Genomic DNA, 27,690 nt, shown 5'->3' on the forward strand with positions numbered 1-27,690 from the left:
TGGGTCGGCAAAGGGCACCTCTACCTACCCACTAGTTGGGACACAGGGACACAGTGAACTGAGTCGTGGTGCTAGCAGATGGTCTGAGCAGCACTACGACATCTGCCCTACACCATAGCAGTGGTACAAGACATTCACATGGCGCTTGATGGGATCCACGACCAAGTATGAGAACGTCTGCTCGTGCTCCTTAGTCGAAGGGTAGCACACGCCGAGGGAGCCCTGGAAAGACAAGCCTCAGCCATTAGCATTCGGCCAGGTGAGTCTTCGACTTTTACACATATTTCTGCCCAAGCTTCATGAGACCTATCCAGGTGTAATGGCACACAATTTAATCCCAGCCCTTGGGAGGCTGAGGCAGAAGGATTGAGTTGAACCCAGTCTGGAATGCACAGCAAAGAAAATATTTCTCCCCCCTGAGACAGGGTCTCTCTGTGTAGCCTTGGCTGTCCTGGAGTCACTTGTAGACCAGGCTGGCCTCAAACTCACATCAGTTCGACTGCCTCTGCCTCCCGAGTGCTGGGATTAAAGATGCAAGCCACGACATCAGCAGCAAAGAAAACCGTAAAGATATATGAGTTTTTGATAATAAACTGGCAACAAGCAGTACAGATCTATCACACACATCCATCACAACTGTAACTCTTGCCCTTAGGGAATGAGCATCCCAATCCCATTCTTCCCATGATAGCTTTGTGCTTTATTTAACTGTGTGCCCCAGGCTGGCCTCAAACTCATGGCAACTCTGCCTTAGTGTTGGATTAGAGATATGAGGCAAAATGGCTGCCTTTGTTCTTATTTGTGTGTGTGTGTGGTGTGTGTGTGTGTGTGTGTGTGTGTGTGTGTGTTTATAGATAGGATTTCATTATGTAGACCATGACAGACTAGAACTCATAGCCTTCTGCCTTAGTTCCCTGAGTGCTAGGAGTCTAAGTTTGTGTCTTTTCTTTCTTGCTTGCTTTCTTTTTTTTTGTTTTTTGTTTTTTTGTTTTTTTTTGTTTTGTTTTCTGAGACAGGGTCTCTTCTCTCTGTGTAGCCTTGGCTCTCCAGGACTCGGTTTGTGACTTTTCTAATCTATCAGCTGTAGCAAAGTACATTATGGACAAATGTAGAGCGTGCCTGCCATGTATGGCTGTTTGATTTTTGTCCACTTGGTCCAAACCTGGACTATCTTAGGGAAGAGGAGATCTATCTCCATCTGACTGGTCTGAGGGTGTGCCTGTGGATGTAGGAGGACCTAGCCCACTGTGGGTGGTGCCAACACTGGGCCGGTAGTCTGGACTGTATAAAAAGCCGGCTGAACAAGCCATGAGGCAAGCAAGGAAGCAGCTTCCCATGCATCTGCTTTAGTTCCTGCCGTGGCCTCCCTAGTGTGACCGGAATGTGTAAGGCGAGTAAAGCCTTTCCTCCCCTAACTGGGGTGAATGTTTCATCACTACAGAAAGGAAATGAAATAGAAACTGGTACCAGGATAGTGAGGTGTTGCTGTGTCAGACCCTACCGTGTTGCTTTGGGAAGGACTGTGGAAAGAGGTTGCAACTTTGGACTGGAAAAGCCCTATGCCCAGAGCGTGGTGGCCTGTCCTACAGGAGCTTGGACGATAATACTAAGAGCAAAGCAGGAGGCGTCATTCCCGCAGTCTCTGCTTCTCTCTTCCTGATAGCAGGTTCCTCCCATGAAGCTGAGCCCTATCACATTTGATTTTCATAAAATATTTAGCGCCATCATCTTTTCTTCTGGGCTTAACAGTAAACAGCATAAGCCACAGGTATAGCAACTCCATTCATAAGGAGTAATTAACAAGCTCAATACTCCCCAGCACCCAGGGAGGCAGAGGCAGGCAAGTTCCAGGCCAGCCTGGTCTACAAAGCAAGTCCAGGACAGCCAAGGCTACACAGAGAAACCCTGTCTCAAAAAACAACCAACAAACCAAGACAACAACAACAAAACAAGCTCAATACTCACGAAGGCTTTCACTTTAAAGACAGAAGAGGTAATTTGTATTTCCTTGGTTCGAGGGTGTTTCCGAACACTAAGATGAGATAAAAAGGCAGTTAAAATATGACAAGCCAGTTGGGCATGGTAGCGTAGGCCTGTAATCTCGGCACTTGGGAGGCAGAGGCAGGCAGATCGATGTGAGTTCGAGGCCAGCCTGGTTTACAAAGTGAGTTCAGAACAGCCAAGGCTATACAGATAAACCCTGTCTCGGGAAAAAAAAAAAGACAAGCCTGGGGGCTGGAGAGGTGGTTGAGCCAGTACTCTGACAGAGGACCTACGCTCAGTTCCCATGCACACTGAGCTTACAAATGTCCTTACACCTAGTTCCAGGGGATCCAACCCCCTCTTCTGGCCCCTTAGTACCAGGCACACATGTGGTGCATAGACACACAGACAGACAAAATGCCCATATAATATTCAACAACAACAAGAACAACACATGCTTGAAGCTTTGGCAGAAGACCTGGGTTTGGTTCCAGAGCCCATAACCTCCTGTAGCTCCAGCCCCAGGGAGTCCAGCACCCTTTTCTGGCCTCGTTGGACTTATAAATGCATACACATACAAATAAATAATAAAAAAAAAATAAGGTCATCAGTTTAGTTGCTCTTTTTATGAGTGGTTGCTACTCTTCAAGTCTTTTTAAAAAAATTTTAACGTATGGGCTGGAGAGATGGTTCAGCAGTTAAGAGCACTGGCTGCTCTTCCAGAGGTCCTAAGTTCAATACCAACAACCATGTGGTGGCTCACAACCATCTGTAATAGAATCTGATGCCCTCTTCTGGTGTGCATGAAGACAGCATACTCATATAAATTAAATAAACCTTTTAAAAATTTTAACACAGAAAAACATAGAAGAGGGCAATGGGGGGAATACAACTAAACTACCTTGCACACTTACACTGGCTTGTCATGATGAAACATTATTATAGTTAACAGATACCAATAGAACCTTTTAAAAGGTAGAGGAGGTTGCAGATTAGATGACAGGGCGTGTGTAGTGAGCTCTAGAGCTATCTGTTTCACACCTCTCAGTGAACCCTTTTCCACTGCACACAGCAGTGGGACATTCCACAGGCTACTGTGGCCGGGCAGAGTGGTAGTGTGCACATGCATGGCTGGCTCAGTGCGAGGGTTTATGTGAGCTGCAAGTGGGCAGAACACACTGCCTGCATTCAGTGTTTGATGGTCACGCACACCTTTCCTGAAAACATGCTTTTATTTTCTCTTTTCCACAGCATCAGCGTAGCAGTCAGAGGTCAGCTTTGTGGAGTCTAGTCTCCTCCCCTCTCTTCCCACCTGTTCCAGGGGCTGAGCTCAGGTCTCTCGGCTAGTGCAGCAAAAGCCTTTATCTGCCAGGCCATCTTGCTTGTGTTTCCCTGACCCCTCCCCTTCTCTCTCTCATTCTCTCTATCTCTCTCTCTCTCTCTCTCTCTCTCTCTCTCTCTCTTTCTCTCCCCCTCTCTCCCCCTCTCTTCCCCCCCCCCTCTTTTTTGCTTTTTTGACACAAGGTTTCTTTGTGTAGCCTTGGCTGTCCTGGATAGCCTCGGACTCACAGTGATCCACCTGCCTCTGCCTCCCGAGTGCTGGGATTAAGTTTGACTAGGAAGCGCTGGTGGCCTGGGATCAGTATGTAGACCAGGCTAGCCTAGCCCGTACTGATCTCATGCTTCTGCCTCCTCAGGGCTGGAATTACTGGCATGGCTACAACTCTTGAAATTATGTTTTTAAAGATTTTTTAATTTATATTTTATGTGTGTAAATGTTTGCCTATATACATGTATGTACACCACATGTATGTAGTGCTGAAAGAAGGCAGATGAGGGCACCAGATGCCCTGGCACTGGAGTCCCAGGTGGCTGCGAGCTGCTGTGTGGGTCTGGGAACCAAGCTGGAGTCCTCTGGAGGAGCAGCAGACTCTCTTAGCTGCTGAGCCGTCTCTCGAGGGTTACATTTATAGTTTAATCTTCAGTAGAGTTTCAAAAAGTAAGGAAGGGTGGGAGGGAGGGAGGGGGGCCAGCCTGGTAGAATACTAAAATTAACTGCATGTCTTTGGCACCAACTCAGAAGGGTAAAAATTATATTTAACTTAGGATTCTTCCATTTCCTTAGAATAAAGGTTTTTACATACATTTCTGTCACACACCACACACACCACACACACACACATACACAAGACACACACACACACACACACACACACACACACACACACAATTACTTGAGCAAACTCAAACATCCCTTGTGATCTCTTGTGTTCCTTTGGTATTTAAAAGGTAGAGTGGAGGGAAAGGAATGGAAGATGTCAGTTGCTAACACAGAACTGCCTGGCCCAGAGTGAGAGACAGGTCTGAATGAGGAAAGGAAAAGAATGAAGAGACTGGGAGCGAAGCCTGGAGAGTGGGCACTGCAGGAGCATGCGGGCCGCTGGTGCAGGAGGTGTGCCTGGACTACCCAGTGAGTCTGAGGCAGCATGAGTGGCAGTGTGTGAGACTGTCTCACTAGCCAATCCAAGCCACATAGGAACTGACAAGAACCCTCAAGCTAGGGATGCTACTTCAATGGTACAGTTTTTGCCTATAAACCAAGGTCCCACCCACAATGGGAAGAAAAAAAAAATCATCCCATGAACAAACAAGAAGCAAAACCGAAAACAAAAACATAGCCATAAACTCCTCTGGCCTGGAGAAAGAGAGGCAAGCTACACAAGGCTGGCGGAGTCCCCAGTATGAACATGAGCAATGCTGCTGGTTCCATCAGGGCTGAGTTCCCCAGAAAGAACATTACCTCACCAGGTCCTTATAGAGCAGCTTTGCTGTCTCCAGATACGGCTTAAGCACATCTTCATATTGACAAAGGGACCCTCCAAGGCACAGATGCTTAAAAAGACAGAACAGGAACTCTTCCCTCTCCTGCGGGCTGAAGATTTCATATTTGTCAGAGTCTTCCATGAGCAAAATCTAAGATTAGAAAAATCATCTTAATACAATGTAATGAATAACACTGGACTTTTTGTTTTGTTTTAGTTTTTTTTTGGTTTTGTTTTTTTTTGAGACAGGGTCTCTCTGTGTACCTTTGGCTGTCCTGGACTCCCTTTGTTCAGGCTGGCCTTGAACTGACAACGATCTACCTGCCCTGCCTCCTGAGTGCTGGGATTAAAAGGGTGCACCACCATGCCCGGCTGCATGTTTTAACATACACATAAAATTAGTATTTTAAAATTAGTACTTTTTGTGATACTGGGGCTCACACAGACTCACGTTTATGATGGCACATGCTCTACTATTAAACTACTCTCCCAGACCAACCTTTGGCTTATTTTGAGACCCATTCATGGCCAAGGTGTAGTGGTGCATTCTGTAAAGCCAGGGTATTGGTGAGTTCAAGGTCAGTCTGGCATATACAAGGCTGCCACAAACAAACAAACAATCAATCCTGGGATTGGAGAGATGGCTTAGCTTCTATTTCTTGCAGAGGACTCAGGTTCAGTTCCCAGCACCTGCACATGGCTTACAACCATCTGTAACTCCAGTACCAGGGAATCCAGACCTTGTCTTGTCTTTATGGCACCAGGTACACATGTGGTACATATACACACAGACAGACCAAACAGTCATAACATGTCTTTAACAAAACCAAATTACAGCTGGGTGTGGTGGCACATGCCTTTAGTCCCAGCATCTTTGAGTTCAAGGCCAGCCTGGCCTACAAAGTGAGTCTAGGACAGCTTAAGGCTACACAAAGAAACCCTGTCTCAAAAAACAAAAACAAAAGCAAGTTACTAATATGCTTTTAAAAAATTCTTGGGCAGGGTTTCATGTATCCCAGGGTGACCATAAACTCACTTTGTAGATGAGGATGACCTTGGACCCCTATTCGTCCTATTTCCACCCCCAAGTGCTAGGTTAGTAGCCATGTGCCAACAGGTCATGTTTATGAAGTGCTAGGGACCACGCCTTCTCCCAAATGTGCTAAGTTCCAAGCTCCATTTTTAGTTTAGCTTTGTTTTTGAGATAGGTCCCTCTCTATAGCCCAGGAAAGCCTGTAACTATGTAGGCCAGGGTGGCTTTGAACTCCTGATCTCCTGCTTCCGCCTAAGTTAGCATTACATGCCTGTGCCACTATAATAGCATTTCGTGTATATTCTTTTTTGTTTTTGGTTTTTTGAGACAGGGTCTGTGTAGCCTTGCTGTCCTGGACTTGAATTCACAGAGATCTACCTGCCTCTGCCTCCTTGAGTGCAGGGATTAAAAGCATGTGCCACTGTGTCCTGTAACATTGTGTGGTATACCAGTTATAATTGCACTCAGCTGAATTGACAGATAACTGTTAAGAGGAACTGTCCTACAAATGTGTAGTGTCAGTCAAATCCATCTGACTCTGACTGACAGATACGAATAACAAAGTACACATACTAAGAAGTAATGCTTAGCATTGGTCATATCGACCAGCTGGTGAAATCTTTTGGTTTCTGTGGTTTTTGTTTTTTGTTTTTTGGTTTTTTTTTTTTTTTTTTTTTTTTTTTTCAAGACAGGGTCTCTCTGTGTAGCCTTGGCTGTCCTGGACTCCCTTTGTAGACCAGGCTGGCCTCTAATTCACAAGGATCTGCCTGCCTCTGCCTCCTGAGTGCTGGGATTAAAGGTGTGCACCACCACCACCCAGCTAGCTGGAGGAATCTTAAGAGGTTAGCCAGGCTTGAGGTTTGGACATTTTATATTTCTTTCAATAAACTTTCACTGTGAGATTTTAAATTCTGTACTTACTTTTCTTAGTTCATCTGAAATGAGAAATGGATCACAGAAAGTGTCTAAGCACTTGACAATGTGTCCACTTTCTCGTACAATATTTTCGTCATATAACCGCTGGAAAAATGACATTGAAAGTTGTGTGCAAGGAACATTTGTAGCTTCAACTTTTTTCACTTCAGTTCCTGAAAGAAGATATTTTGTAAAAAAACAAAGATGTAAAAGTGAATGTACTGATTTTAGTTATTTCTAAACTTTAAAAAATGGACGTTTTTTATTTTTATGTATGTGTCTATGTGGGGTCTGCCACATGTGTGCAGGTGCCCCTGGAGGCCAGAAGGCAGCATCGGATTCCCTGGTGCTGAAGTGACAAGTGCGTGTTACCCGTATGACGTGGATGTGGATTCAGCTTCCACACTCTGGACTTGTTTGCTTGCTTTGGCCATTTTTTTTTTCTTTTCTTTTCTTTTCTTTTTCTTTCTTTCTTTTGTTCTTTGTTTGTTTGTTTTCCATGTTGGTATATAGCCTTGCCTGTCCTAGAAGTCACTACGGAGACCAAGCTGGCCACAAACTCAATGACAGTTGCCTTTTATTGAATGCTGGGATTAAAGTCATGTGCCATCATGCCTGGCTCCAGTCACCATTTTTAGTTATTTCAAAAATCAACCATTATGCATAGATTCTAAGAGGTGACTAAATGTGACACATATCAGTGGCTCAGCGGGTAAAACTGCTGTACAGTCATAAGCTTGGTCCCTGAATTACAAAGACAAACCCCACCTCCAAAGCAGCTTCTGTGAGGCATACACACAGACACACAGACATAGCTCTACTGCAAGTAAAGTTTAGGGGCTGGAGCAGTGGATCAGTGATTAAGAGCACTGGCTGCTCTTCCAGAAGACCTTGGTCTAGATCCCAGCCCCAGCCCCAGGTGGCTCACAGCCACTTATAACTAACTCTAGCTCCAACAGGACTTCAGTAGGCTCCCTTCTTCCTTCCGTCCCTTCTTTCTGAGACAGGGTTTCTCTGTGCAGTCTTGGCTGGCTTGGAACTCACTCTGTAGACCAGGCTGGGCTCAAACTCTTAAGATCCACCTGTCTCTGCCTCCTGAGTACTGGGATTACAAGTGTGTGCTACCGTGCCCCAGGTAGACAGGGAGGGGAAGGGAAATAAATCTTGGGGGGAAAAAAAAAAAAAAGGTTAGAGCCAGTCTCAGGATTCAGGAGGGTGACACAGGATTGCCACAGGTCTGAGGCTGGGCTGAGCTGCATAATAAGCTCTAAGCCAGTATGAGCTGGCTCTAGGGTGATTCTCATGGTTTGAAAAACAAAAACAAGCCAGGTGTGGTGGCGCACGCCTTTAATTCCTGCACTCGGGAGGCAGAGGCAGGGGGATTGATGTGAGTTCGAGACCAACCTGGTCTACAAAGTGAGTCCAGGACAGCCAAGGCTACACAGAGAAGCCCTGTCTCGAAAAACCAAGCAACCAACCAACCAAACAAAAAAACACCACCACCACCAAAAAAGAAACCAAACACAAAAAATGATTTATAAGAAGATCTTACTTCGAAGCAGGGCCTGGTGGTGCATGCCTGTAATCACAGCACTCGGGAGGCAGAGGCAGGCAGATCACTGTGAGTTCAAGGCCAGCCTGGTCTACAAAGGGAGTCCAGGACAGCCAAGGCTACACAGAAAAACCCTGCCTCAAACCTCTGCCCCGCCCCCAAAGTTCTTACTTCAGAACTAGGTGAACATAAACTAGAGAACACCTCACAGCAAAATGCTTTGTGAATTTAGTAGGGGGGTTATAGACAAGTGTGTGTGTGTGTGTGTGTGTGTGTGTGTGTGTGTGTGTGTGTGTGTGCGTGTGTGCGCGCGCGCGCGCGCGTGCACGCGCACTCATTACTGGGACAAGGTTTCACATAACCCATGCTGATCTTGAAATCTCCACATAGCATAGGCTGACCTCCCTTCTGTCCTGCTTCTGTCTCTTTTGTGGTGGGATTACAGTTATGCACAGCCATGTCTAGCTCCATTTGGTGCTGGGGACAGAACCCTGGGTTCCCTGAATGCCAGGCATGCACTCTACTGAAATGCGAATGTCAGAACTACCTATAAGGCTTTGCTTCTTGGCCTTTTGGCAAAGATCAAGTCTAGAATTGCCTCTGAATGTGTAAGACTCTTCCCCATATTTTAGATTTTCCTAATGCTAAGTGTTCTACAATACATCTCATACAAATCTGGAGCTAGGTTGGCGGTACATACCTATGAGGCTAGCACTCTTGGACAGCCTGGGCTTCAAAGGAAAGCCCTGTTTCACAAGAGGTGGGTGAGGATGAGGGCATGCTGTTGGGAGAGAGGGCTCTGTGCTTAAGAGTATGCACCGCTCTTGTAGAGGACATGAGTTCAGTTCCCAGCCCCCACAATGGATGGCTCACAAGACCCTGTAACTCCAGCTCCTGGGAGATCCTCTGGACCTTCATAGGCAGCTATAGTCGCATGTACACACTCACACAGACATGCACATAATTAAAAATAAGATAAATCTTTATGATGAAACACACACACAAACCAAACCAAAATCACCAAGGGTTGGCACAATGGGACTGTGGATAAAGGCGTTTGCTACCAATTCTGATGACCTAAGTTCAATCTTCTGGACTCACATGGAAAAAGGACAGAACCAAGCCCTGCAAATTATCATCTGGCATGTGTGCATACATAGATACACACCCAAATCAAGTAAATATTAACAACAAGCTGGGCACGGTGGGGGCTCACATCCTCACTCCCAGCGTTTGAGGCAAGGCAAGGGCAGACATACATTGTGGCTTCCAACTGGGGCTGCACCAGTGAGACCTTGTTTCAGAAAGGAAAACATCAAAACCAAAACAACAATTTAATTAATGATCATTTGTGAAGTCTTTGAGGATGCCTTGAAAATGTTTTCTCTTCATTACAGCCTCCTGAGAGATCTTGCTGACAATGTGCCGTTTTCCAAGCCAAGGGAAAAGTTGAAGCAGGGCCAGTCGAGTCCCCACATGTTAGAGAGGAAGTGTGGGGCTCTGCTTCTGTTACAGCCCTAGCTCCTCCCTCTCTGCTTTCCAGCCCCCAGGCTACACTTATTCCTTGAATGTATCTTTTAGAAATAGATTTTTTTTTTTTTTTGCTGGGGTGGTGGTGGCACACACTTTTAGTCCCAGCACTCAGGGAGGTGGAGGCAGGCAGATCTCTGTGAGTTTGAGGCCAGCGTGGCCTACAGAGTTAGTTCCAGGACAGCCAGGGATACACAGAGAAATCCTGTCTCTAAAAATAAAGCAAAGGTTTTTGGTCAGTACAAATTGTTATACAGCCATAAAGATTAAGATGAAGATTTTTTTTTTATTATCACCTCACTCAATTTCTCCTCTTTTACCTACACACACAATCTGGTATAAGGAGCTAATGTTCTTTTGTCTTCTGACTGCTCTGTTGCATTTAGAGGCGGCAGCCCTGGGACCGGAACCCAGGGCCCTGCCTACGTTACTGCTGAGGTCCACCTCCAGGGCCCACTGCTGCCCCTCACCTGAGAACTGCCTGGGCTTGAGAGTAACCCTGGCAATCATCGGCACCTCCTGTTTTGACTATCTACCAGGCCATGCTGGAACTTGTCACTGCAGGTTATGATCCTAGACATGGGGACAAGAAAGATGCCTGAAGCCAGGAATGATGTGTGCTTCAGTGACTTCAAAAGCGATGCTGCTGAGAGAAGCTCATCTTGTTTCTGAGGCCCAACCCTCTTAGGCAGTACATAAAGGAAAAAGCCTACATGCTGTGATGGAAGAACTCTGGGTGCTTCTGAAACACCAAAAGGTGGTAAACAAGGCCTGGCAGTTCCATAAAACTGGCTGGTAGGGGAAGAGATGCCATGTGCAGGGGTGTGTGTGTTTTGACAGCTTTGTAAACTAGGCTGGCTCTGAGCTGGCAATAACCTGCATCTACAACTGCGCCCCCTGTCCCCCCACGGATCTTATGCATTCAAACTTTAGTCTAATGGGTGAAAATAGCATCTGCTATGGACTGACATCTATTACCTCAAAATTCACAGGATGATGGCCTAACCCAGTGTAACAGCATTCTGAGCAGTTTCTGAGGAAAGTAACTGGGAACAGACGAAGCCACGGAAGCCACTGGGCTTTGGACAACACAATTTAGTCAATAGGATTCTGTTAGTGCCTAAATCCTATTTCCTCACATGCAATTCATCCCACCTCAAAGGACTTGAGAGTTTACCTCATTCAGGTTCCAAGTGTCATCTAAATTGGATACAAGATTGAGGTACAGTTCATTCTGAGGCGGAAATCCTCTCTTTGTGTAACCCTGATATGTCAAATGTGTGCTTCTAAAACACACTGGTGGTCCAGGCAGTGGGGGTGCATGCCTTGAATCCCAGCACTCTGGAGGCAGAGGCAGGTAGATCTCTGAGTTCCAAGACAGAGTGAGAAAGACAAAAGTTAAAATATATGGATATGATAAACATGGGATGGCCTTTTTTTTTTTTTTTACCACAAAATCAAAAAACAACTATTAGGGACTGGGTGGCAGTTTCCCAGAAAGCATGACTGAGAGGAGAAAGATTCTTTGTACTCTCAGGCTCAAGAATAATTCATTTTAGGCTTACCTTATGCATTCTGGATATACCGGGATAGTGTTCTCATAGCTCCCTTCAGGCACCAGATAAACTATTTCTGAGGTTTCTGGGGGTTAACTTGGCCCCAAGCTCTGGGTTGTTGGCCCTGTCTTTGAGGATAAGATTAGAGGCAATCTAGTCTGGTAAAATAGCCTGATTCATCACTTTTTAAAAATCATGTGATGTGATGTGTGTGTGTGTGTGTGTGTGTGTGTACACACATGCAGAGGCCAGATGTGTTGGACCCCCTGAATCAGAGTAGCCTAAATGTGTGCTGGGAACCAAACTCAGTCCTCAGGAAAAGCAGTGCAAGCTTGTAATTGCTGAGCTACCACACCAACCCTGAGCTACCTTCTGGGTCTTTCCTTTCTTTAACAAACAGCTCATGTTGAAACCTGAGCAGCTTTGTGGGCCGGCCCACAGGCGCCAAGGCCAAGAGCTTTCTCTCTGGTTCAGACCAGCAGCAGCTCTGCTGATACCATCCGATTTCTATTTTTGGTTTCTGCTGAAATGACTGATTAAATCCACACGTCACACCCTGATCTCTTCATCAGATGGGTTTCTACCATACCCTTGGTATTCTCTTTAGGACAAGCTTTCATGTTTTTCACAGTCTTCACAATCTTCCTCTCCCAGTGCCCCAGGGCTTAGCAACGCCTCCTTCTGGGGCTGGGGCTCAGCTCAGCTGGTAGAGCTCTTCCAGGCGTGCATGCCGCCCTTAGTTCAATCCCCAACACTACATAAAATGCATGCTGTGACACAGGCCTGCAATCTCAGCTCTCCACAGCCTGAGTCCCAGAGATTGCTTTGAATTCAGAATTAAGTCTGGGTTGCGTATGGCTATGGAGGAAGACAGTGTCTCAGAGAAACACAAAAAGCTCATTTGTTGTTGTTGTTTTTATAAAGACTCCAAATGAAAACTGAGGGAAAGATGCCAATGTATCAGAAAAATGACAGTTATAGAAAATGAGAGTGAGGAAGCCAAGCTGGTGAAGAGAAATTCCTCTTCAAAAATAAGAGTGCTGGGCCAGAGCGAAGGCTTGTGGTTAAGAATGCTTCCTTCTGGGCGGTGGTGGCACTTGGGAGGCAGAGGCAAGCGGATCTCTGTGAGTTCGAGGCCAGCCTGGTCTACAGAGGGAGTTCCAGGACAGCCAAGGCTACACAGAGAAACTCTGACTCAAAAAACCAACCAACCAACAAACAGACCTCAAACTAAAAACAAACAAAAAACCCCTCCACTTGCTGTTTTCCAGATCTCAGCACCCAGTCAGGTAGCTCAGTGCCTGTGACTGTAGCTCCAGAGGCTCCAACACCCCTTTCTGATCTCTGTGGGCATTTGCATGCATGTGCACATCCACACACGTACACATAAATAAAACATAAGTCCTAAACAAGAAAGTCAGGTGGAATGTTTCTAATTTTAGAGTTCTTCTAATTATTACCTGTGGGCACATATGACATTTCAGAAGCTCTCTTGTGCGGTATTTGATTACCAACTTAGAATAAGGTCTGGAGAGACGCTCGGAGGGGAGAAGGTCCCCAGGAGGTCAGCACTGAGTTTAATCCCAGCTGGTGGACGGAGACCCAACTTCGGCAAACTGCCCTCTGACCTCCACACACATACCATGAATACTTGTAATTCTGAAGGTCAACAGCAAGGACTCAGGGAACACCTTGGCAGAGGAAGTAGAAAGAACACTAATAGCTGGAGGATGAGGCAGAGTGTGGTCCCTAGCAGGACTGGCGCACTCACTAACCTACCTGCGGATGACCAAGCTGCCTAAAGGTCCTGCTGGATTGGGGAGCAGCTGACGAGGACCCATCGCCAACTGAGGAGTCACTAGTAGCTGGCAGTCCCTGGGGAAGGGAGAATCATTCTTTTTTGGGGGGTGTGGTGACCTCTGGTAATCTACCCATATGGGGGTGGGGAGTGGGGAGGGTGTCCAACACCTATGCTCATGTGGGCAGCACTACTCGGCCTGGAGGGTTAGCCAGAAAAAAAAAAAAGAGGAGGCAGTGGGAGTAGGGGATGGGAAATAATTTGGAGGGGATTGAAAAGAGTTGGGGGGACAGTGGTGGGGAGAGTTATGGTCATATCTCATTGGATACATGTATAAAATTCTCATGGGATAAATTAAAAAATTAAATCATGGAAAAAATAAACTGAAAAAAACTTAGGACCAAGTTAGCCCTACTCTGTGAAGTCTGTGCTGAGATGGGGGAGACCCGTACTCACTTCTGTGAATCTCATTTTCTTTTTAAAAGACTAGCTGAAGTTATGAACATTCTAAAAACCCTGTGCTACATGGCTCTGATTATTCGCTCTTGAAAAATCCAAGTTGGCAATTACATGAGCCCTGAGTTTAATTCTGTACGTAGTCTCCAGATCAGTACGTACCAGCTTTCTGCTCTGTGTATTTGGCAGCAGTCTTTGGCAAAAAGCAATAAAATCTGACCTGCTGAGTCTAACAGAAACGTTTTTGTGACTTTATTTTTGACTAATACTCTTAAAAAGTTACTTTATGTTAAGGCTTCTTAGAGTTCCATGAAAACACATTTTGGAAGTTTAACAAAAGGCCTCCTCCTAAACAAAACATCTAATTTCTAAGCAATTTGCATTTCTTTTTTGCATTTTGCATTTAATTGTGCACAGATTAGTATTACAGATTTTTTTCCAAAGTGGGATGGTACAACCTGCTGCATGATTGAGACTTCACCCTTGAATTTAAAATATAGCATTCATATTGGTTTTCAAAATAGCCTTTTGTGGGAGATGGTCAAAGTACTGGCCTTGAGAGCCCATTGGCTTCAGTTTGGAAGAACTGATTCCTGAAAGCTGTCCTCTGACCTCCATATCTCCACATACCATGCTGTACATGTGCGTGCACTTCTTTTTGTTGTTCTTGTTTTCGAGACAGGGTTTCTCTGTGTAGCCCTGGCTGTCCTAGACTCACTTTGTAGACCAGGCTGGCCTTGAACTCAAGAGCGATCGCCTGCCTCCACCTCCCTTGTGCTGGGATGAAAGGCATGCGCCACCATGTCCAGCTGCATGCACACTTTTTAAGAATAAAATTTCCCAGGCATATTTTGTATATTATTGAAGTGTCATCTAGAGAATGTTTCCCTTTAAGAAGTCTTTTCTCTGTGATTTATTATTTAAAAGACATTCCAGGGCAGTCATTTGTGTGCTGCAGCTGTGCTCCGCTCTGGCATCCCCGTTAGTGGACACTGTCCTGACCCTTCCCCTCGGGGCTCAACTGGCCATCTCCTTCCCCACATTCTCACGTCTGCAGGAAAACCTGGAATGCACCATTATTCTTTCCCTCACTCCTTCATGATTTTTAATTACATGAATGTGTATGTGTCCCGTGTAGGGGTGTGCACAGGTACCACGGATGCTATGGGGCCTGGACCCTCTGGAGCTGGAGTTATAGGCAGCAATGTGAGGCTGGATCAGGTACTCGGAAGTGATCTCAGTCTTCTGGAAGGGCTGTGTCTCTCAACTGCTGAAACCTCTTTCTCCCTCACTCCCCGCCTTTTTTTTTTTTTTTTTAAATAGGGTTTCCTATTGGCTTGGCTGGCCTCGATTTGACACATAACAGAGGATAGACATAAGCTTCTCATCCTCCCACTCTGCCTCCCCAGTGCTGGGATTGCAGGTACAGGTGTTACAGGTGTGCAGCTGTGATGCTGCAAATTGAACCCTGATCTGTGTGGACCATTCACCACACTAAATTACATCTCCAGCAAGCCCCGACTTAATGTGCCAGTGACTTCCAGAAGTGCACACTCCCTCCTACTCATCTCAATGTGACTTGCATTTAGCAGGGTACTTAGATATAAAATACACGATGCACATTTTCTAAACTGCTGAGAGAGCTGCTGTGATGAGCTTTGCCGAGGTGACAGCGACAGACTCCCAAGGCAGAGATGCAGGGCAGACCTGACACAGCTGGCCACATGTTATCATGATGCCACAGTTCATTCTTTAGTGATACAGTCACTAATGACAAGATTTTATTAAAATAGTAATGTGGAAATTAAAATATAAAAATCTTTACCTAATGTGGTCCACTGTCCAGAAGAATCTGAGAGTAACTGCAAATTTGGAATAACATTTGGGTCTTTGAAAAAAGCCTAAAATACAAATTGCAAGGAAACACATTAGAAACTTTTATGAATAAAATTGACTTCTGAAACAAAATTAAGAAAACATCATTTAATTCAAAGTAAGAAGAAAAGCTCTGCTTTATTTATGTTTTTGTTGGCTTTTTGACTAGGCATCAAACCCAGGGCCTTGTCTACTCTGAATAATTGCTCTACCGCTGAGCTACAACATGTGTTTTTTTTTTTTTTTTTAAAACAAGGTCTCCTTGGGCCAAGCGTGGTGACATACACCTTTAATCCCAGCACTCAGGAGGCAGAGGCAGGCCGATCGCTGTGAGTTCGAGGCCAGCCTGGTCTACAAAGTGAGTCCAGGACAGCCAAGGCTAACACAGAGAGACCCTGTCTCGAAAAACCAAAACCAAACCAAAACAAACAACAACAACAAACCAAGGTCTCCTTATGTAGCACTAGCTAGCTTTGTTATGTAACCCAAAGTTTCCATCAAAATTGGAATCCTCTGGCCTCAACACTGTATACTGTGATCACAGCTACGTGCCACTTTATCTAGCTTAAATAACTTTATTTTTCTTTTGGAGACAAGGTGTCACGTATCCAGGTAGCCTTATGCAGACTTATAACTCACTATATACCCAAGGGTGACCTTGAACTCCACAGGCCCTACTCATGTCTTTCAAGTGTTGGGTTAAAGATGTGGACCATCGCACTGGATAGAAGAACTTTAAATCAAGAAAAAGGTTAATGAATTATTTATTTTTTTGAGACAGTGTATAACAGTCCTGGATTTCCTGTACTCACCTTGTAGACCAGGCTAGCTTTCAATTTAGAGATCCGCCTGCCTTTGCCTCCCAATTGCTGTATTAAAGGCATTCACAAAATAAATAAATAAATAAATAAATAAATAAATAAATAAATAAATAAAATAAAGGCATTCACCGCCATGCCTGGCCTGGTTGTTGAAAAAAAATTTTTTTTTTAAAGATTTATTTATTATTTTACAGTATTCTGCCTACAAGTGAGCCAGCAGGCTAGAAGAGGGCACCAGATCTCATTATAGATGGTTGTGAGCCACCATATGGTTGTGGAAATTGAACTCAGGACCTTTGGAAGAAGAGCTGATGCTTTTAACCTCTGTGCCATCTCTCCAGCCCCTGGTTACTGAATTTTTTTTAAAGAAACAAACAAAAAATGAAATCAAGGAACAGAGAGATGGTTCAGAGGATAAAACAGCACAACCCTCCTGAACCGGGTCCAGTCTCCAGATTCCATGTAGTGGAAGGAAGGAACTGACTCTCAAAGTTGTTTTTTGGCTTCCACATGCACTGTGGTACAAGCTCACCCATGTACACGAACGCACACACACATGAAATAATAGAATTGTTTTTTAACTAAAAGAAATCAAGTCATGAGCTTACAGTCTTCAACACTTAGCAGGTGGAGGTAGAGGATTCGGAGACTAATGCTAGCCCTGTGTCAGATACTGGGTGTTAGTTGTTTTTTATGTTTTGTTTTTTCCCTGAGGCAAGGTTTCTCTGTATATCCTTGGCTGCCCTAGACTCACTTTTGTAGACCAGGCTGGCCTCGAACTCACAGTGATCCATCTGCCTCTGCCTCGCTAGTGCTGGGATTAAAGGCGTGCACCACCACGCCTGGCCTTGGGTGTTTACTTTTAATCCTGCTTAGATGTCATAAACAGAAGCAGACCAACTGCAGCATTTGACCTAGAGCCAATCAAAATCTGTTTTTAAAATACATTTTATAAAAAGACTTACTTTATTTGTGTGTATGGAGTATTTTGGGCTTGCATGTGTGAATGTGTCCCATGTGTAGCGACCAGAAGGAGACACTGTAACCTCTGGAACTGGAGTGACAGGTGGTGGTGAGCCACCATGTGGCTACTAGGAGGAACCTGGGTCCTCTGCAACAACAGCCAAGTGCTCTTAATGCTGAGCCATCTCTCTAGCCTCCTGAAATATTTTTTATAAAGGCCTCTTATTAAGTTAAAGCAAAGTTTGTTTGTTTGTTTTTTTAATCCCAGCACTTGGGAAGCAGAGGCAGGTGGATCGCTGTGAGTTCAAGGCCAGTCTGGTCTACAAAGTGAGTCCAGGACAGCCAAGGCTATCATAGAGATACCCTGTCTCAAAAACCCAAAACAAAAAACCAAACCAAACCAAACCAAAAACCCAGAAAGAACAGAAGGGTCTATATATGTGTAAAGGGATTTGTTGGTTTCTTACAGACTTGACATCAAGGCATCAGAAGAGACTTTAGGGAATATGCTTTCTGACCGCATCAGCTGACTCAAACTAGTTAGCAGTAGGAAAAGGTACAGATGTCAAACTGCACGTAAAGTTAAGTAAGCTTGCCTAGTAACAGGAAAGAGGTGCAACTGTCCCCTGCCCTGTAATGGAAGCTGACCTCAGGGCTCCAAGTCCAGCCCCGAGTCCTCAAGTGCACTGTCTGACTGGCTGCTCCTTGCTAGTGCCCATTGCTTCTCTCTTCCTTAAGGAATTCTGAGCTGGCATTCTCTTCATCCAGATCTGAAAGGGTTGGTGGGATGCAGCCACAGGCCTAAGCTCTGCTCCTCGGATGGACACAGGAGCTGTGCAGGAAAAGGCTTGTCCCTGTTTACATGGAAAACTGCTCCTCATCCCTGGCACAGAAGGGTCAGGCTCTGAGCGCTGTGTTGATCTCATCGCGCTCTCTTGAGACCCTCAGCCACCTGGGTGCACCTTGTAGCTGAACGTGCCTAATGCTAAATCCATGTCACCACTTACTCTTCATCTTTGATGTATTTGCTGGTAAAATCAGCTACTCCCGTCAACTACGTCAGAAACCTGGGATTCCTCCAACATCTTCCTCTCTCCCTACTCTGAGCATCTTATTAGTCCTTCAGCCGAAGTCCTTCTCTGAGCCATGTTTAGGGTTAGTCTAAGATGAGGACCTCACCAAATACTCTTCAGAAAGCAGCCACGCTCATTACTAATGCAAAAAGCAAACACTGTCTGGGCGTGTTGTCTAATTTTGCCTCACTGTTTCCAGCCTCCCCTTGGAGCAATCAGCCTTTCACATAACTGCCCAAGTGACATCGATGTGTTAATTAATTGTTCTTTGAAAATGGGGTTTCATTCTGAGTTTGGTGGTGCATGCCTTAAATCCCAGCAGGCAGATTTCTGAATCAAGACCAGCCTGGTTACAGAGCAAGCTTCAAAACACAGCAAGACAAAAGTGTGCAAGTTCACACACACACACACACACACACACAAGAAGAAAATAAAGTTTCACTATGTAGCCAAGGCTAGTTTTTTTGGGGGGGGGGGTTTTGAGACAGGGTTTCTCTGTGTAGCCTTGGCTGTCCTGGACCCGCTTTGTAGACCAGGCTGGCCTCGAACTCACAGAGATCTACCTGCCTCTGCCTCCCGAGTGCTGGGATTATAGGCGTGTGCCATCACGCCCGGCCTAGGCTAGTCTTGAATTTACAATATTTGTGCCTCAGTCCCTGGATGTTGTGATTCTAGATAGAAGCTACCATACCTGGCTTTACTTACTTTACTAAAAAGATATTTTTGGGCCAGGCCTAGCAGTTAAGCCCTGCTTGGAGTGCATATTGCTTTATCAGAGGACCTGAATTTAGTTTCTGGCACTCAGGTTGGCAGCTCACAACCTCCTGTAACTCCAGCTGCAGGGTCCAGAGTCCATCAGTGTTACCTGTACATATGCTGTCTACATACACATGAAAATAATTTAAAAATACAATTATCAATACATTTTTAAAAACTTGCTGCTTAATCATAAGGACTTGTATTCTGAGACTAGCACCCATGTCAAAAGAAAGAAAGAAAAAAAATTACCATGTTTCAAAAGTCTGCTTTGAAAAAATAGTTGAGGGCTAATACTGGTTAATTGCCACACTCTAACCACGACTAACTGAGACACGGCATTAATGGAGTCATTATGCTGCAGTGGCATTAAAACCCCACCATAGGTGAAGAGACTAATTTACCCTTTGTTATAGATTGGAAAATATAGCTCAAAATTCTTCCCTTTCTTCAGCATCAAGAAGATACACTCAGAGAGAGGGTCACTGCAGATATTAGTGTTATCCTGGTGTAGGATGGGCCCCTAACGCAGTCTGACTGGTATCTTTAGAAGAGTCATGACAAGGACTAAGAGCAGCTTGCCAGTAGGCACCAGGAGTGCGCGAGGACTCGCCTCTACAGGCTTCAGGAGAATGAACTACTCCCTAACCTTCAGAATGAGGCGACAGTCTGCTGGAATGTTCACCTGCTCTCCTCACTCTTGGCAGCGTGTGAGATGTCCAGTGTTATTTGCTGGCATTGTTGGTGAGGGCACAAGACACTCCTCGAACTTAATGTTTTTTTTTGTTTGTTTGTTTTTTGTTGTTGTTTTGTTTTTTGAGACAGGGTTTCTCTGTGTAGCCCTGGCTGTCCTGTACTCACTTTGTAGACCAGCTGGCCTTGAATTCACAGCGATCAACCTGCCTCGGCCTCCCAAGTGCTGTGATTAAAGGAGTGTGCCACCATGCCCGGCTCCAAACCTAGTCTTTTGACTCTTCGTTCTTTGTTATTGTCCTGTGAGCACTGACTTTATAGTTGGCATGTAATTTATTCACTGATACTTTTTTGAAAGCCCACTGTGTGCTAGGAATATAGCTTCCTCAATAGTTAGAAACGAGTCAAAAGACTAGGTTGACTCATTTCTGTCTCTAACTAGTGAGGAAGCTATAATCAGTCAACTTACCCTTTTGACTCATTTCTATGTCTAACCATTGAGGAGGCTATCTTCCTAGCACACAGTGGGCCTTCAGGAAGTGTCAGTGAATAAATTACATGCCAACTATAATGTCAGTGCTCACAGGACAATAACGAAGATCGAAGAATGAAGGTCATTTCCTAAACCTAACAATACTTTACTTCTTGTTGGGTAGGAAGCAACATTGGAAACAACGGGTGTGAGTTTTAAGACGCACATAAGAAAATCACACCTTTGAATGAACTCTGCCTTCTTCAAAGAAGTCCCCTCTAGCTAAAGGCTTTTTCCAAACAGGCCATTACTCAAAACCTTTGGGAGGAAATCCTGTTTGAGCACTGCTGTTGGAGCCTGAGGGCCACTTCTCAGGGTAAATGTGATTTTCAGAAACCAGAAGTTAAGCCTAATAGCGTCAGGGATAAAGGTGGGTGATGGTATTTAAAAACATAGGGTGCTTGTTTAAAAAAGTACTCCTGGCTGGGTGTAGTGGAACACACCTGTAATCCCAACACTCGGGGAAGCATGGGTAGGTGGATCTCTGTGAGTTCAAGGCCAGCCTGGTCTACAAAGTGAGTCCAGGACAGCCAAGGCTACACGGAGTAACCAGTTTCAAAAAACAAAACATTTTTTTTCTCTTAAAAAAAAAAAAAAAAAACCTCTACAATTTTTAGTCAGAATCAGTTAACAGGCCTGTATTCATTCCATCCAGCACTGTGGATGCTGAGGCAGAATGCCTGATAGGGCTTCAAGGCCATCACTAATTACACAACAAGACTGTCTAAAAAAAATTTACAGAATTGTAAAGTTATCTAAGGTAGAATCCCGAAGGTAGGTAAAAGACATTTGTAAGGTGGTCGTGGTAGCACTTGGGAGGCAGTGGCACGGGGATCCCGGTGAATGCCAGACTAGACTGGTTTACAGAACGAGACACTGTCTCAAAGAGCCCCCTAAGAAACAAAAGAAAAAAGAAAAAAGAAAAAAAGAAAACCCATCTTGCACTTTTTTTTTTTTTTTTTTTTGGTTTTTGGAGACAGGGTTTCTCTGTGTAGCCTTGGCCATCCTGGACTCACTTTGTAGACCAGGCTGGCCTCGAACTCAGAGCGATCCGCCTGCCTCAGCCTCCCGAGTGCTGGGATTAAAGGAGTGTGCCACCACGCCCGGCTCCCATCTTGCACTTTTTATTACTTCTAAACTCTAAGAACACGCCATGGAGTGTTCCCAACGACATCAGAAGGGGACCCCCCCCCCCCCCAATACCAACCATGACAAAATCATCCTTCTGGTAGGGCTGGAACGTCTGGTCGAAGCTGAACGCCTGCGCCTGGATTCTGCCCAGCATGGACCTGACAGAGATGGGGAAAGTCAGTGGGCCATGGCGGAGGTGGGGGACGGAGCCCGGGGCGTGGGGCGCAGAGCCGTATCCCGGAGCCCTGAGCACCTGCAGGGGCCCCAGCCCGAGCCCTCCGACCGGAGCCCGCCAAGCCGCGCCAGGCCGCACGGCCGCTCCCGTCCCTCGGCCCTCACCACTGGCGGAGCCGGCTGGTGACCTCCCGGGTGCTCAGGGACGGGAAGGTTCTCTGAGGCAGGAATCTGAAGTAGTAGCCCCCTCTGTCTCCCGGCTCCCCAGCCGCCATCCTCCTTGTGGCCGCAGGAAAGCAGTAATGGTTACCATAGAGACACAGCTGTAGAAGACTCACCACGCGCAGGGGGCGGAGCGCCGCTCGGGGGCGGGGCCTGGGGAGGAGACCGGCCCCCTGGCTCAGCGCGCACATCATGGCTCTCGCGGTACCCCGCCTTGCCGCAGAGGACCCCTAACCTGACTGTCAGGAGATGGAGGGAAACTGGTGGTCTCTCTGTGTTCCTCGGGCACCCGCCAGTGACCTAATATCAAAGTCTACAGTCTCAAAGGGACAGTTTTCTAAGTGTCCCTTTGCACAAAGAAAAACTATTTAAGTTGGTTTGATTTGAAAGACAAAGGGACTGCGTAGGAAAATATTCTGTTTTTCTGTGGCTCTTTTCCAGCTGAAGTTACATTTCAGGGCTAAAAAGGCAAAGTTCCTGCACGTACTACACCACAACGTGCTATTCAGTAAGGGACATGTGTTTACCTGTTGAAAATCGCCTTCAGGAGCCAAGTTTTAGTTTTTTGTCTCTGAGCTGCAATAGGATTTAGGTGGAAGAATTTTTCTCTTCTAACTTCATTTCTTTCTGTTTGAACCTTAACAACCAAGAGGTCAGATAGAGGGGGCTAGGGTAAAGGGGGTCGAGGGAATAGAGCGCAGCGGAAGAGAAATTCATGATTTTCATTGTTGCTTTGTGTACCATTCATTATTACACCACAGTTTATCCTTTTGGGTTATTATTACAATTTGAACCTATTAGGCATGCAATTGTAAGCATTCTTCTATAATTCTTTTCCAGTCCTTCCTCCATCCATAAGTTTATGGTTTTTATTTTGTTTTTGGTTTGCTGTTTTTTTGAGACAGTGTTTCTCTGTGTAGACTTGGCTATCCTGGACTCACTTTGTAGACCAGACTGGCCTCAAACTCACAGAGATCTGCCTGCCTCTGCCTCCTGAGTGCTGGGATTAAAGGCGTGCACCACCACTCCCGGCACTGTTTTTAGTTTTTAGTTTTTTTTTTTATGTGTATGAGTATTGGCCTATATGAATCTCTGTGCACCACATGGAAGCCTGGTGCCATCAGAGGCTGGAAAAGGGCATCAAATCCCCTGGGAGGTATTTTTTTTAAATTGAGGTTTCTTCCTCTCAGATGATTTTAGCTCGTGTGGAAATAAAACTATCCAGCACAACTGACTCCCTGTCAGTTTAACACACAAACACATCACTGTTAAGCCACAACCTTTTCTTTCTTATTCATGCTCAAAATATCACATTAAAAATATAAATAACTAGAAATTATTACGCCACACTCCTTACAAATGCAAACACTTTTTTTTTTTTTTTTTTGCCTGCCTTTGCCTCCCGAGTACTGGGATTAAAGGCCTGCGCCACCATGCCCAGCTAAATTCAAATACATTAAAATTCATTCTCTTTAAAGTCTTTAAAAAATTTTAGCTCTCTCCACTGTGGGCCCCTGTAAAATCAAAAATAAGTTTTTTCTTACTTCAAGAGGGAAGAAGAGCCAAGTAATAGTCACAAATCAAATCAAATCAAAGCCAAACTCCAAAAGTGTAAATAACTAGGCACTCAACACCTAGGATTCACTGGCAGTCTTCTGGGCTCCTCCAGGGGGCGGGGCCACTTCCCCGGCTCCACCCTCACCATCGCTCACACCTTGTCTTCTGGCTCCACTCCACTGCTGCTGCACTTTGGTTGTCAGTCTCTGCAAGCGCCCCTGAGCCCTGTTGGCTCTGTTGGTTACACCATGGAACAATACTCAGCCATTGAAAACAAGCACATGGGGCTGGAGAGATGGCTCAGAGGTTAAGAGCACTGACTTGCTCTTCCAGAGGTCCTGAGTTCGATTCCCAGCAACCACATGGTGGCTCACAACCATCTGTAATGTGAGCTGAAGCTCTCTCCTGGCGTGCGGGTATATATACAGGTAGAACACTGTATACATAATAATAAAAAAATCTTAAAACAAAACAAAACAACAACAACAAAAGAACCAAACACATCATAAAATTTGCAGGCAAATGGATGGAACTAGAAAATATCCTCTTGAGTGAGGTAACCCAGACCCAGAAAACCACACATGGTATGTACTCACTTATAAGTAGATTTTAGCCATGTAGTACAGTGTAGCCATACTGTAATTCCAGACCCAAAGAAGCTAAGTAACAAGGAGGACCCAAGGGAGGATGCTCACGTCTCACTCAGAAGGGAAAACAGAGTAGATAGCAGAAGTGGCTGAAGGCTGAAGACAGGGACCAGGGTAGGAGAGGGAGCATGGAGAGAAACGAGGTAGACATCAGACCTGGGGAGAGGGGACAGTTGGGCGGAGAGGGGGAGGACAGAGCCTGTACAGAGTAGACAAACCATGGGCAGGGGCGTCTCTTGGCAAGCCCCTACGGACAGGGTGGGCTCCTGGGAGCATATGGGGGTGACTCTAGCTGAGACTCCTAGTAGCAGGGGTCATGGAGACTGAGGAGGCCACCCTCTAACTAGACAGGACTCCTAGTGGAGGGAGGGGAACACCAAGCCACCCACAAAAGCTCTGACCCAAAACTTTACCCTGCCTGGGTGACTCTTACACTTCCGGGTTCAGCTACCAGCATGAAGAACAACCTTGGCCGCTCTGGAGCACGGCGGTTTCTGTGTGCTGACGCTCAGGAAGCACTTTTCAGATTTTACCTCAGCAATGCTGGTCTTTTCTTAATCGCTGCTAATTTCTTCGCTCCAGCTGACGAGTATCTAGTAGCCCAGCAAAGCTAAGGTTTCACTTTAGCGGTTCTGGTATCTGGCTAAATCACATTCTTTCAGTCTCAGCTAAGCAGAACCACAGGATCTTAACTCAGAATAATGGATGGACCTGATAGAGTCCTTTTTGTTTGTTTGTTTGTTTGTTTTTTGTTTTTTTGAGACAGGGTTTCTCTGTGTAGCCTTGGCTGTCCTGGACTCGCGCTGTAGACCAGGCTGGCCTCGAACTCACAGCGATCCACCAGCATCTGCCTCCCAAGCGCTGGGATTAACGGCGTGCACCACCACGCCCAGCTGGACCTGAGAGAGTCTTTAAGCGTCCTCTGACACTTCACAAGCCAGGCTTCCCTCTTCTGCTCTGCCCTCAACATTCCTCTCTTCCAAGCTCTCTCGCAACAGTTCAACAGGCACTAGACAGTCAATGGCTTTTCTATGTACCTCCCCAAACAACATGGTCAGGTCTGTCACAGCAGTGCCCAACTCCTGGTACCAACTTATCTTAGAGTTACTATTACTATAGTGAAACATCATGACCAAAAAGCAAGCTGGCAAGGAAAGGGTTTATTTGACTTACATTTCCATATCACTATTTATCTATTTATTTAGTTTGGTTTTTTGAGACAGGGTTTCTCTGTGTAGCCTTGGCTGTCCTGGACTCATTTTGTAGACCAAGCTGGCCTCGAACTCACAGCGATCTGCCTGCCTCTGCCTCCCAAGTGCTGCGATTAAAGGCTTGCGCCTCCACACCGGGCTCCATGTCATTCTTCTTTATTGAAGGAAGTCAGGACAAGAAGTCAAACAGCAGGAACTTGGAGGCCTGAGTTGATGCAAAGGCCACAGAAGGGTGCTGTTTACATGGTCCCCCTGAGGACCTTGAGCCCAGGAATAGCACCATATACAATGGTCTGGGGCCTTCCCCGTCAGTCACTAATTAAGAAAATACCCTACAGGTCTTCTGGAGGTATTTTCTCTGTTGAAGTTTCCTCCTCCCAGATCACTCAAGTTGATGCTCACCAGGATACAAACTGAAGAGGAAGTGAGCTCGCTCAGCAGAAGGTGAAGTCTGTGGGTTAGGATCCCTTTTTTTGAGACAGGGTTTCTCTGTGCAGCCTTGGATGTCCTGAACTCACTTTGTAGACCAGGCTGGCCTCGAACTCACAGCGAGTTGCCTGCGTCTGCCTCCCGAGTGCAGGGATTAAAGGCATGCGCCACCGCACCCAGCTTCAAAATACATTTAATTTTAATAAATTGTATTTTAGGTTTTTTGTTTGTTTGTGACTCTTTCTGTATAGCCCTGGCTGGCCTGGACCTCACTTGCAGACCAGACTGACCTCAAACTCACTGAGATCTTCCCTCCTCTGCCTCTGCCTCTGCCTTCTGGGTGCTGGCATTAAAAGCATGCACCACTACTCCCAGATAAATTGTGTATTTTTATATTTTAAAAAAAATGTATCAAGCTGGGAGTGGTGGTACACGTCTTTAATCCCAGCACGCAGGAGGCAGAGGCAGGTGGGTCGCAGTGAGTTCGAGGCTAGCCTGGTCTACAAAGCAAGTCCAAGACAGCCAAGGCTACATAGAGAAACCCTGTCTCAAAAACGAAAAAAACAAAACAAAAAATGTGTCATAGTGTTTGTGTGTATGGCACAGCATGCATATAGAAGTCAGAGGCCAGTTTTACGGAGGCAGTTCTCTCCTTCCGCCTTTACCAGATTTCAGGGACTAAACTCAGGTGTTCATACCTTTACCCGCTGACCCATGTCTGGGGCCCGACTTTAAAAGTTTTCATGGTAACTCTGTAGGTAATGCATTAAGTATAAATTCACTTTAGAGGCTTTGTAGTCAAATCACTGATTTTAGGGTTCAGCACATCTGCCTGCCTGACAGTTTCTAAGTCTGTTTCCTCACTGTGCGCACGTGAGCGTGTTTCTGACAGAGCGTGATGTCTGCTGCAGGACGAGCAGAGCGTCGACACTCTTGTCTATTCGGTTTTGTCTAGTGCAGCCCCAGCCTGTTCATGATGGAATGTGTTTGTGGGTAAAAGATGGGGTGAAACCTGATTGCTTTCAGTTTCTGGAAGACAAATATCCTGGGAGGGGTTAGGGCCCCCGGAAGACATAAACAAGTAAGGGCTGGAACCTGTCTCTTCCTTGACAGGAATGCTGGCTTCCTTTCACAGTCAAGCTCCGCAGAGCTGTCAAGCAAAGCAGCTCTGGCAACCTAATGCCTGGGTAGAACAGCTTATGGTGGCTTTTGTTTGCTTTCTAGAAGAATTAGATTTAACTGCAGGATCGCAGCTTTTGGTTTACATTTGTTTAAATATGGTTTTAAAAAAATGATATAAAGCAAGATCCCCAGTTTCCTACTTATATAAATGTTCAGCTCTTTGGGAGGAGCTGGTCCAGAGATGTATAGCTCAGGCAGGGCAAGGGACTCCATCATTGCTCCACATGCTGGAGAGGGTGAAAGACAGAGTCAGGCAGTCGAGTCTTAGGGAAATTGTTGAGTAGAATTAAGGCTTTACTGGAACAATGACTTTCTTTCTTTTTTTATTTTTTTGGCTGTGTAGCCTTGACTGTCCTGGACTCACTTTGTAGACCAGGCTGGCCTCGGACTCACAAAGATCCACCTGCCTCTGCCACCCGAGTGCTGGGATTAAAGGCGTGTGCCACCACTGCCCAGCAAAACAATGACTTTCTGAGAGAGAGAGAGAGAGAGAGAGAGAGAGAGAGAGAGAGAGAGAGAGAGAGAGAGACAGACAGACAGACAGACAGACAGACAGACAGACATTGAGGACATGCATGAGTGAAAGTCAGAAAACAACTTTTGGGAATAGACTCTCTCCTTAAATCACATGAGAATCAAACTCGGGCCTCCATGCTTGGCAGCAAGTGCCTTTATGGGTGAGCCATCTTGCCTGCCCCAGTGCTTTCTTCTTTCCTTTGAGGCAGGGTCTTTTGTCTTCCAGGCTAGCCTTTGAGGATGTCTGAATTTCTGATCCTCCA

General features: G+C 45.7%; 1 protein-coding gene across 1 annotated transcript; it reads right to left on the reverse strand.

Moving 5' to 3' along the window:
- Positions 1 to 11: 11 nt before the first annotated feature.
- Positions 12 to 21,972, reverse strand: Cfap300 (cilia and flagella associated protein 300). Its single transcript, XM_051155897.1, has 7 exons — positions 21,829 to 21,972; positions 21,566 to 21,647; positions 15,471 to 15,546; positions 6,760 to 6,926; positions 4,784 to 4,956; positions 1,966 to 2,032; positions 12 to 222 (listed from the first exon to the last, which is right to left on the reverse strand). The coding sequence occupies exons 1-7, from the start codon at positions 21,936 to 21,938 to the stop codon at positions 94 to 96; spliced, it is 804 nt and encodes a 267-aa protein (XP_051011854.1). The 5' UTR covers positions 21,939 to 21,972; the 3' UTR covers positions 12 to 93.
- Between the last annotated feature and the right edge of the window lie 5,718 nt (positions 21,973 to 27,690).

Source organism: Acomys russatus, chromosome 14 (assembly GCF_903995435.1).
Source record: "Acomys russatus chromosome 14, mAcoRus1.1, whole genome shotgun sequence".
NCBI lineage: Eukaryota > Metazoa > Chordata > Mammalia > Rodentia > Muridae > Acomys > Acomys russatus.

Excerpts from the sequence above, each read along its gene's own strand:
- Cfap300 (XM_051155897.1), bottom strand. The coding sequence starts at position 21,938 with ATGGCGGCTGGGGAGCCGGGAGACAGAGGGGGCTACTACTTCAGATTC. Across the intron at positions 6,927-15,470 it reads TGGACAGTGGACCACATTAG|GAACTGAAGTGAAAAAAGTT; the intron begins GTAAAGATTTTT and ends ATCTTCTTTCAG. Across the intron at positions 4,957-6,759 it reads TTTCAGATGAACTAAGAAAA|ATTTTGCTCATGGAAGACTC; the intron begins GTAAGTACAGAA and ends TTCTAATCTTAG.